The sequence below is a fragment of the Triturus cristatus genome, chromosome 5_1, assembly GCF_964204655.1.
Source record: "Triturus cristatus chromosome 5_1, aTriCri1.1, whole genome shotgun sequence".
In the NCBI taxonomy this organism is placed as follows: Eukaryota; Metazoa; Chordata; class Amphibia; order Caudata; family Salamandridae; genus Triturus; species Triturus cristatus.
In genome coordinates, this window is record NC_140587.1 from 992,665,359 (window position 1) to 992,677,714 (window position 12,356).

The 12,356-nt window shown below is 47.3% G+C and overlaps 1 protein-coding gene across 1 annotated transcript in view; it reads left to right on the forward strand.

The window, feature by feature from the left end:
* FASTKD3 (FAST kinase domains 3) overlaps window positions 1-12,356 on the forward strand; it is an 87,935-nt gene that overhangs the window by 38,990 nt on the left and 36,589 nt on the right. The window contains exon 5 of the mRNA XM_085606099.1: window positions 8,564-8,633. Coding sequence (XP_085462225.1) covers window positions 8,564-8,633 — 70 coding nt within the window. The remainder of the gene's footprint in view (window positions 1-8,563; window positions 8,634-12,356) is intronic.

The following is a 12,356-nucleotide window of genomic DNA, read 5'->3' on the forward strand; positions in this document are numbered from 1 at the left end:
GCTTTCCATTAATAAAACGAAATCACAGCTGTACGCGGTTGGATCGGAAAACGACTGGGAGGGAGTCCCAACACCCGGAGAGGGGACTTCATGGGTAGAGGACACGCTTCGCTATCTGGGAATATGGATCGAAAGGAATGCGACAATTTTTTACCCATAACATGGGGAGAATAATTCGGGGTCTGCAGGGTAGTATTGCCTTCTGGAACACACTTCAACTCTCCCTAATGGGGAAGATTGGCCTAATAAAAATGGTGGTCCTGCCTCGCTGTCTGTACACACTGCAAGGTTCCTTCTTTGAACTTCCGCACCAGACATTCAGGGAACTGGATGCACTGCTGATCCTATTATTATGGAATGGGAAGCGCTGTAGGGTAAGTTTAGAGGTTATGAAACGTAGATGGGGCAAAGGGGGGGTTTAGCGATCCCAGATTTAGAACTCTACTATTTCGCGTCACAATTGCAACACGCTATCGCCTGGTTGGACACTGATCCCTCTTGGGAGAGGTCCCTACTGGCAGGTACATATGGGGACCGACAACTTGGAGCACTTCTGTGGCAGGTAGGGGGGCGGCGAGAACACGGTCCTCCATTGGTGCGGCTTGTGGCTGCAACATGGAACCGGGTGGTACGGCGACTGATCCGAGACAGGCCGTTTGCCCCAGAGATGGACTTCTGGCTGATGCCACCCTTTGCTCAAATAGACCTGGTCACGACAACAGATAAATGGAAGGAGGGCGGCTGTCTGATGCTGTCTGACCTCTACCCGGATGGGAAATTCGTCACTTATCAGGAGGCGGTGACCACCTTTGAACTGGGATCAGGGCAATTTCTGCAAAACGCTAAAATTGCGGCAACAGCGCGGCAATTATGGCCCTCGTTTCCAGAGGCTCCGGGGCACACCCAAACCCTGGTCACCATGATTGCGATGGCAGGGGGACGTAAGTTTGTGACCCACCTCTACAGGGCGCTGAGGGAAGATAAAAAGATAGGCCCCCTAAAGAACATAAATGGCAGCAGGTGTGTCCGCAGGAGGTCACAACACGAGATTGGGAAAAAATACACAAGGGTGTGAGGAAGGTGTCGGTTACTAATCGCTTCAAACAAATCCAGTATAATATCATACATATGACTTATCTCTCACCCAAGAGGCTCCAGGCTATCGACAACACCAGGGATCCACATTGCCCTAGATTTCGTAACGCTCAGGCAGATTTTCCTCACATGGTGCGGACGTGCCCAACGAACCAGACGTACTGGGTGGCGGTCCTCGGGGACCTGACCAGGGTAATGGGGTGAACAGTAGACCTGGACCCGCGTGCCTGTCTCCTGGGATTGATTCCTCGAGATCCTAAAGGAAAAGTAAGCAGGCGATTCCTGATGCTGGGTCTGGTTGTAGGTAAGTGACATATTGCGATCCATTGGTTATCCCAGCAAGGGCCATTATTAGCGAAATGGAGGGCGGATCTACGGGAGTGTGGTTTTGGCAGAGGAAGGACACATCAGGAACACCAGGAGGGATGACAAACTACCCGAGGTCCTACTGGCAAGGCCGCCGTCTTCTGGGCGGGGGGAGGCCCCAGGACAAAAGGGAGTGGCGCACGGAGACCCAGCATAAGGATTATGATACTTAGACTTCAAGTTATAGAGACCCGGCAGCAGGGCGGGGTATTGGGAGCGAGGGCGGAGGGGGGGTTGGAAGGGAGGTGGGGGGGAGTTTGTTACTGTTGAGTTCTGTTTAAGCACGAAATGATGCTGAGAATATTGAAGATTGACTTTGACATGTATTGTTGGTGAAACATAAACCACCTCGGCTGAGGCGGGCATGCAGTATGATTGTATTTACACTTGATTTATTGATTTGGAGGTATAAAACTAATAAAGAAATCAAGAGAAAAAAAGTCTGTCAGTATAAGATTGTAATTCAAATCTAACAAACGTGTTCTATAGTCTTATTTTTTCTTTACATTGACTACATGCCACATAATGTAGCCATAGGACTCAACCAAGGGGTCCCCACACTCTTTAGCCAAAAAAGTAAATGTTTCAGCTGAGAGTGTTTCATAAGTAAAATAAACATTTCCCGCAGTTGTGAATGCTTCTCCATGGGGAGATAGGGCAAGTTTCACCTTCTTGGGATGGGGTTGCTGTGCTCCTGGCAGCCACCCAGAAAAGGCAAAAATGAAAAACAGCCCTCCCACAATGTATCATTGTGCACTAATACCCCACAATCTATAAATATTAGATTAGCGGATTCGTCCGCTGTTGAGTTTTATTTGTGTTTTGCAGCGTTTGTCCTTATTTCCTTTGTTACTTCTTTTTTCTTTTTTTAATACACAGGTCCCCAGACTGCACCTGTCCAACTCAACTCCCCCCAGCCCCCCCCCCCCCAACTATATCTTATCTAGTGCCTATCCTTTTTGCAAGGGTTTTTAACTGCGGCACGAAAGTTGTACTCAGACTAGAAATAAACATGTAGAACATCAAACAAGTGAAATTCTAGCAGGGGCATTGGCAAGAGGGCATGATGGATGCCCCCACTAATGTTCTCCCAGATAGTCACACCTTTGTTATTCCAGGCCTCCTTTCTTTCGATGAAAGACGCCCCAGATTTTGATGTTTTATTCTGGCAGGAGCCCTACAGACGACACTTTATACTGGCTCTGTGCAACCAGAAGTAACCCATACCACCATTTTTGCCTGCACAAAATGCATACTCCAGCTATCCATTTTGCAATGATCTGCAATTACATGTTTTTCGTTTTGCCGGTTAATGTCGTCATCCACCTTCAATGCAAGCTGTGTGCAGCACTGACTGGGTCAGTGATGGTGCAATATAGTCAAGTCAAAGTTAAACATTATGTTTATTTATACCATTATGTTAGATTGTTATGTTAGATTCTCATATATAGCGCAAAAGCTGCCCCAGCAAAACGGCGTCCCGGCGCTGTAAGAAAGACTGACAGATCGCAGAGTGGCACCAGCTAGTTAGTGGGGAAAAGAAGCGTCTTAATGGCCTTCCTGAAATCCAGGTAGTTATTAAGACCCCGAATCTGCACAGGAAGTGTATTCCAAAGCGTGGCAGCTCTATAACAAAAAGAGCGGCCACCAGCCCGGACTCTTCGAATCCGAGGGACCACCACCAAATGCTGGCCCTCTGACCGAAGGGGGCGTGATGGAACATACAGAGAGAGAATATTTGCCAGAATAGGCGGGGTGTCAGATTTCAAAACCTTAAAGGAGATACATAGGACCTTAAATTCAATGCGCCTAGCCACCGGAAGCCAATGGATACGGCGGATGGCACTGGACACAGAGCAGGACTTGCGCAAGCCTAGAAGTGTTCTGGCTGCAGCGTTTTGTATCCTTTGCAGCCTCTGAACCTCTGCTTTATTGACCCCAAATATAGGGAACAGGCATAGTCAATTCTAGACAAGACCATAGCTTGAATGATGACCTGACGTATCTAGGCATCAAAGAAGCCCATCAAAGGCCTGAGCTCCCGTAGAAGTCCAAAGCAAATCCCTGATGTATTTTTGGTATGGGCTCGATAGTTTAGAGATGAGTCCAACCAAACCCCTAAGTTCTTAACCACATGCTGGGGGGGGGGGGCATGCCCAGACTTGCTGGCCACCAGTGGTCACTCCACAGACCATGGTCTCTGCCTACCACCAATACCTCCGACTTGTTGGAATTGAGTTGGAGACAGTTAGCAGTCATCCACTCAGCCACTGCCGCAAGATCGCCCTGAAACTTAAGGGCGTCTTGCTCGGTGTTATTGGAGAGTGCCACCACTAACTGAATGTCATCAGCATAAGAGACCATGGTCAGGCCCCTGCTCAAGGCTACGGCAGCCAAAGGTTGAACATAAATGTTGAACAACAGGGGGCTAAGGGAGGAACCCTGTGGCACCCCTTGTTTGATCCAGTGTTCACTGGACTCAAACGGGGGGGGGGGGGGTGAAACTGAGAATGACCTCTTGTGAAGGAATGAGGCAAGCCACTCCAATGCCTGACCAGTGATACCTACTTCCGCCAGGCGTCTCAACAGAATGTTAAGTGATACCGTGTCAAACGCGGCGCTTAAGTCCAACAAGATCAGCGCCGACGTTTGCCCCGCATCCATGGCAGACCAGAGATGTTCTGTCACAGCCAGGAGACCCGACTCTGTGCTGTGACCTGGCCTGAAGCCATTTTGCGAGGGGTCCAGTATGTTGTTGAGGGTAAGGAAGTCCAACAGGAGAGAATTCACGTATGCCTCTGTGAGCTTAGCTGCCCAAGGAAGCAGAGAAATGGGCCGATAGCTTTCTGCTTTAGTTGGATCAAGAGCAGGCTTTTAAGCAGCGGAATTACTTTAGCCTGTTTCCTGACCCTGGGCACCGTAGCAGTACTATGAGATTTATTAATCAACTGAATCAGAAAGGGTAGGATGGTTGGAAATACCTTCTTGAATTGGTCAGGTTTAAGAGCGTCAGCAGGAGAACCCGACTTAATCCTGCTACCCAGCAATTGCAGCTGATCCACTGAAATCAGTGGAAAAGAGTGAAGAGTATTTCACTGCTGACAGCAAAATGCCGCCGATGGATTGCTGTGTACGGTTGAGAAGGAGCTGTAGATATCGTCCACCTTTTTAAAAAGAAGGTGACCAGCTCCTCACACTGCTGATTAGACGTGATGGTGGACCCGACGCCATTTTGTTGAGATTGCAGACTAGCAAGTATAGAGAACATGCTCTTGGCGGGATTAACGCTTTCGCAGATTTGCTTAGAAAAGAAAGCCGCTCATGCCTGGTAGATGGTTTTATGATATTTTTTAATAGCTGCCCTATAAATGTCCTTAGCTACTGTGCAGAAATCCCTTCTCCAAATCCGCTCCAGCTTCTTACATCCCTTACGCATGTCAGCGAGGTCCGAGTTATACCAGGGCATTGTTTTAGTTTCACGACTACCTGACCATTTCTTGGGAATTAGGCTATCTAATGGACGCCTAATCTAATCTGAGAATAGCCCGTATGCCTCATTGATGTCCTCCGGCAGATCGGGCCGAGTATCCAGGAGGCCAACCTCAAATTGATCACAGTCCAGTTCATACCAGGGTCGCTTCAACACAGTCGACCGACCCTTGGACTGGGCGGGAGTGACTTCATACAGGAACATAGAGACCAAAAAATGGTCAGTCCAACCCATCTTAGCCGGCGCACGCATAGTAATATGGGACATATTGGTGAAGACCGGGTCTAATAAGTGACCCGCAGTGTGCGTAGCGCCTACGACCAACTGCAGCAGTTGGCACGCTGCAAGGTCATCTACGAAACTTGCTATATCGGTGTCCTCAGTGTTATCTAAATGAGATTTAAATCTCCCAGCACCGTAAAATTGGCGGTATCAACTGCTAGCATGTTAATTGTATCTATAAGGGCCTCTCTAAAACCTGGGGAAGGTCCCGGAGGTCGGTACACAAGAAGCCCAGACATAGTGTAGTTTGGGCTCAAGGTGACATTTAAAATAGGCACTCTCACAGCCGATAATCGACTGTTTAGTGAAGGAGCAAGGATAACAGGACTTATAAATTATCGCTATACCCCCCACCCCCTCTGGATGCTCTATTCGATGACAGAATCCTATAGCCCACAGGGAGCACCAAGCCGGGTTCAGCTGTCGTGTCATCGGAGAGCCATGTCTCAGTAAGAAAGAGAGCATCCGGAGAAGCCTCCTCCAGTAGGTCAAATACATCAGCATGATGTGTGACTAATGAACGACAGTTCAGACCAAGAATGCTCACATGCAACCTTGGCTTAAGCGGGCGGTGGCACCTGGGGAAGGTATATGTGGCTTGAAGGCCACACCTTAAAGAGCAGAAAGGGCCTTCAACAGTAAGCCCATCTGCCTGCTTACACCCACTTACAGAGGTCCTCAGCTCAAGCAGGTCCTCCCGAGTATAGGTGGTAATACCCCTCAAAGGAGAGGCATCTTGTCTAGCGTCGTTCTGGCGCAGACGGGCCTGCTGTGCATGTCGGCGCGTGCCTAAGTAGCATCGGGGGCATGGGAGCTGGCACGCTGACCTGCTACCGTCAAGATGGCCGCATCAGCGTCTGAAGTCCCGCGAAAACCTTGCATGATACTTCTAGCTGAGCGCGGGATGTGTGCAAAGTAAGCAGAAGTACAAGGATTAAAAATATTTTTTTCTTTTTTTTTTTTTTTTAAATAGCAGCAAAGAATATGTGCAAGATCGCAATTTCAATTTACCAGGAACTAGTGTGGGTCACTCCCGGCTGAGCCTCAGGAGAACTTCTCTATGAGCGCTCGCGTCGGCGCGTGCCTAAGTAGCGTCGGAGGCATGGGAGCTGGCCCGCTGACCTACTACCTTCAAGATGGCCGCCTCAGCATCTGAAGTCTCGCGAAAACCTTGTGGTAGACTTCTAGCTGAGCGCGGAATCTGTGCAAAGTAAGCAGAAGTACAAGGATTAAAAATAGGTTATTTTTTTTTTTTATAAAGAAAATAGCAGCAAAGAATATGTGCAAGATGCCAATTTACCAGGAACTAGCGTGGGTCACTCCCGGCTGAGACTCAGGAGGACTTCTTAGGCCTTTAAACCCATAAAAACATCACCCTGTACAATAATCTAAAAATGTGCTCAATTCATCATAACGTCCAATACAATTATCTAATTTCCATGAACTTTTTCCCTGGTTTACTCTGTATTAAAACTGTAATACATACACACATCTATAAAATGGCATAAAACTTTTAAAAACTATAAACATTTCTATTATACAATGTATTCATAAAACAATATAGGACACATAAGGCTTTGTCTAACAAGGAAACTATCCTACTTCCATCATATCTCTCAGCCATCCATTACCCTTTCTATGAAAAAGTTTTTTGCGGCCTCCCTGTACTTTGCAATGGCTACTGAAATTACAAGATTTTGTCATATCAGTGAGAAGCTCGATTGCTTGTGCACGCGAAACGGTCCCATATTTTAAAAAAAACAGACCTAAGAACTGTTTCCGCAAGGCTGCACTTTTGCGCAGTCCACTAAAGTTTGTAAATTATCGCATTTTGTGCTCAGCCTACATGTACATTTAACATCGGGTTGCCTCATTTCTGCTTTTACTTTCCCGTTAATCATACCAACATTAACGCCAATTCTCAATCTTAAAACCTCTAATCTAAGCCATTGATTGGGTAATATATCCAAATAGGGGAACCAAATTTCTTTCTCCCAACTAGCTATCATAAATTTCACTAACTGTTTCTCAGATACTCCATGTCTTCCATCTTAGACAATTCCTTCCCTAGAATATTGAGTTCGCTCTTTGTTACGTCTACTTGTAGGGTCTCTTGGTCGATTCTCGCATTTAAATTTTCACAAACTGGATACAATTTCTTCCTGACCTCTTTTGCCCACTTTTGTTCACTAAGCTGGGCCTCATTCTTGCACCACTGTGACACTTTTATGGCCTCTCCTATATCCAATATAGTCCAAAATCTTAATAAGGCCACTTGTGCCTGAACATTCAAGGAAGTCATTCCCAGCTCTACTCTAATTGCGTGGACCATAGATGAGCCTGGTAGAGACATTAGGGATTTTTATACATTGCCCTTTCTCTACATCCCAGCTGCTTTTGCCACTTAAGCCAATTACGTCTGCACCATGTTGTAGTTGCTAGGGTATCATAGCATTGTAGGCCTTTAACACTGCTCTGTGAGACATGTCCCCGTAGATATGATCACATTTTTTCAGCCCACACACAGATGTCAGGGCTTTGGTTTTTTGGGCCTCCAAATGCATATGCCACTTTAAGGACTTATCAAACCAGACCCCTAGGTATTTATACTCGTTCACAATTTCCAATTTAGATGTGCCTAGGTACCAATTGAACCTCTGGTTTCTCGTCCCAAAGCATAAGAGTCTTATCCATACTTACGGTTAAATGCTTTGCACCACAATATTTAACTAAATGCATCTAACTTCCGCTGCAGACCCAGCTCTGTCTGGTCCTAAATTACTAGGTCATCCGCGTAAAGTAGACAGGATACTTGTTTTCCATTCATTTTTGGGCTTGCACTTCTGTCTACTTCCAAAAACCTTGGCAAATCTGCTAGGAAAATAGCGAAGAGTAAGAGGGCCAATACACAGCCCTGTTTTGGGCCATTGTTGATCGCTATTTTCTGCGCAAAGGATCCCACCTTATCTTTAATTACTTAGGCCCAATTCTGAGTATGTAACTCCTGGATTACTACCAGGAGCCCTTCTGGGATGTCATATTTTTTCATAGTCTCCCAAAGATTTTCAAGGTCTCCCAAAGATGCAATATAAATAAAGTAACAAATGGGACATTTATGAAATGTATTCACTCATCGACTTACTGCTTGATCAACTAGTGTTCTTAAGCCTCCGTGACCCAGCATAAAATAAAGTATGCATTTATATTTAATAGTGTTCTGGCTAATTCGGTGGTGTGTTTGAGGCGTGTGTGCCGAGTTTTAGAAGTTACTTATTAAAGACTGGCTCATCCTTTGTCTATATGAAGTAAATGTGCATCCGTTTTCCTTAGATGCAGAGATTAAACTAGACGAAGAAGGCTTCGTGTTGCCTGCCACCCATCATGAAGATGCCCATAAAAGGTAAGGTATGCGAGTAGCATAGTTCTCTGTCCACCTTTTACTCAGAGTCCATGAAATTGTTGTGGTGAGAAGCTTTTTTATCTCTTATCACGGTGTCTGTATATTCTATTGCATGGATGTTCCATCTATTGTTAAGAAGAATGTTTTCCCCATATTTTTAGTGCAAAACTTTGCTGGGTATTATATAGCGCATTTTATTTCCATTTTATGTAGTACTCTTTTTGCGCACGCAGATGTTTTCTGAGCTTCCTGACTGCCGCTGTGAAGTCAGAATATATGATCACGGACCTGTCGAGTTGTATATTTTCTAGCTTTCTTTCCAGGTGTAAACCTGTGTCTCAGTCTATATATTTAAGGATTCTTGCTAATATTGCTCTTTGATTTTGGGCTGGGGGAGGTTTATGGGGCCGCATACTGGCGCTGTATCCCACAATAAATACCTCAGGCACGGATTCTCTTCTAAAGATTGTACGATTCATATGTTCCCCATTTTTTCCATATTTCTAATACGAGCGGTCTCTGGTATTCCAATAACGCTAAGCTCATTTTGTCTCGAACATCTACAGAGTTCTTCATTTCTGACCTAAACAGCTTTGTGCCTTTTCCATTGTGAAATATGTTTCTTTTGACATAGTCGTACAGTCCTCAGTGTCAGAGATTTTCTGCATGACTGGTTCATGTCTAGACGAATGCCTATCAGTTCTCTCCATCATAGGACCAGGAGTGAGAATGAGTGAGTCAATGTTGTCAACAATGATGGGCCAGCTCATCTTCTTTTCAACTGCCTTTATTTCCATCCAAATCAAGGTAGTTTCCGCTGACCTGCTTCTGTGATGGCTCCACGTGGTTATTACCGTACCCTATAAAAAAATTACATTGGAGTTTCACTTAATTCATTTTTCCAATGCTGAGTATTTTTCCAATGCTGAGTATTAGATGCTCATTTGGGGCCTCATGTAGGTAGCCAAATACCGGTCGGTAACGTCCGAAATTCGGTAAATATCCCGTTACCGACCGGTATTCAGACAAGTGAGATGTAGGAGTCCAAAAACCACTTTTCGGTAAATATGAGGCGGTAAATACCGATTCATAGTTACCGAATTCTAAAATACCGATTCATATTTACCGAATACATTATTAACGAATCGGTAAATATGAAGTGGTAAATATGAAGTGGTAAAAATTTAAAATGACATGTAGGAGCAGTCGGTAATTAAGAAATCCAGGAAAATCGGTAAATAAGAGTCGGTAATTAACACGGATGGAAAGCAGGTGGTAACCATCAACAATGCACATAAGCAATCCCAAAATGCAACTGCGTGGACAACATGGCCGCCATGTACGTCATTGCAAGGCGCCTACGTCTACAGGCAGCAGGACTGAGGGTGTGGCGACGGGAGGAACAAATCTACAGACAGCGCATCACACTATTCCAGCTGACTGATGCAGAGATACATGAGAGGTACAGGCTACACCCCGAAACCATCATGGACTTAATCAGGGACCTTCACCCACTCCTGGACCAGCCAATAAGAAGGGCGCACGCCATACCCCCACATGTGCAGGTGCTCTGCAGCCTACATCTGTTGGCATCCGGCAGTTATCAGGTGGTGATAGCTGCGGTGGGTGGGGTATCCCAGAGTTGCCTGTCACGTTTCTTCAGGAAGTTCCTGGATGCCATGATGCAGAGAATGCACCACTACATAAGCTTCCCAAACACACAGGCTGCACTGCAGAAAACAAAAACAGACTTTTATCACATGGCACAGTTCCCCCATGTCATCGGCTGTATTGATGGTACACACATCCCAATCTGTCCTCCAGCTGACACAGAGCACATCTACAGGAACAGGAAGTCCACCCACTCCATCAATGTGCAGGTGATCTGTGATGCAGGGAACATCATCACAGATATTGTTGCAAAGTTTCCTGGGAGCACCCACGACTCTTACATCTTCCAGAATAGTGGGATCTACACACGACTGAGAGCCGGAGAATTCGGAGAGGGATACCTGCTGGGTAAGTAACAGTGACGCCCCTTGAAACCTGCATATCAGAGTGTATAGAGGCATGTAACTGATGGTTCCCTTTTACTCATCCAGGCGACAGTGCATATGCATGCCGTTCATTCATCCTCACTCCCTACCTACACCCAGCAACCCAGAGTGAGAGACGATACAACGTGGCCCACAAATCTACACGCAATGTGGTGGAGCGCACGTTTGGACTGCTGAAGAGCAGGTTCCGCTGCCTCCACAAGAGCGGAGGCGCACGCCAGTACAAACCCATCACCTGCTGCAAGATAATTGCCACTTGTGCAATGCTGCACAACCTTGCCACGAAAAAAGGTACAGATGTGGAACTAACATATTTTGAGGACAACGAGGATGAGTCAGGCCAGCCAGAGGGCAGCGCAGCTAGAGTGCCAACTGCAATCGATGGGAGAGAGAGACGGGCAGAGATCACATGCAACTATTTCTGAGTAAGTGAGGGGACACAGCGAGTCGTGAGAAGTCATGACGTAGTTTAATGTGGCACCACGCCATGAACACATGAACAGGCCAATCTGGCAATATGCCATCTATACAATGAGTATGTCCAGGGTTACGTCACCCAATGGCAAGTGGATAAGCAGGGCCACATCAATGTTTGCGCATACGCGCTGCAGTGGTGGATTGCACGGCCTGTGCATCCTCACTAGAGCCAACCCCAAGCCGCCTGCTGCTCCTGCGTGCTTCTGGGACGGGGGGTGTGATGCTGCTGCTGGTGTCGATGCTCTCCGCAGCATCCCCTGCAGCAGTTGTCGACGCCTGACTTGTCAATAGCACCCCTAGTGCACTTGTCACCTGCACCATCCCCCGTGACAGGTCGCTGCAGCACTGTGTTAGGCCCTCCTGCATCGTCACAGAGCGCCGGCAAAGTAGGGAAGTCGCAGTTGCCAGACGGTTGAGTGCCCTGCTGGTAGTGTCCCTTCTCTGGCGTTCCCGGCGCCGTGCTTCGATGTCAGCATCTAATTTGCTGCACAACTGCTGGATTGACTGGGACATGTCCCGAATGCCCGCAGCCATGCCGCCAATGTTTGTGTCCATGTTGACTAAGCTTGTCCTCATCACCCGCATGTGCCTCTGGACTGACATTACTGCCTTTGATTGCAGGCGCTGTTGCTTCAACATTTGGCCCTCGAGCCCCAAGAAGACACCATGGCCGTCAGTGGGTGCTGGTGGACTCTGGACACGCGACCTGCGGCGCCCTCTTGCTCCCTTCTGTGCTGCCTGTGAGGTGTGGGGCACAGTGGGATGGCTCCCTTCCTGGGGCCCGGTGCGGTCTTCTGGGCCCATGCTGTCGTCTGACGAGGTGTCTAAGGCTCGTAGCCTGGCTGCTGGACGCCTCCTCATTCTCACACCTGCAAGCGGAGATGTGGCCGGTGAATCGAACATGAGTGGCGATGCTGGCTCTGGTGGTGGTGATGCTGGCTCTCGGTGAGGTGATGGTGGCTCTGTGTGCGGCGCGGCTGGCTGCGTAGGTGGTGCGGCTGAAAGTGGGCCTGCTCCCTGGTCTGAACTCGTGGTGGCTAGAGGTGATTTTTGTGGCCGGTGTGCCGTCTCCCCTGCAGCATGCCCTGTACTGCATGATGTCACATCTGTGGACAGAAAAACAACATTGGCTCAGTGTCCCCGAAGGGCTGCATTGCAAGCGTCACAATAAATCATTTCACATTCCAAT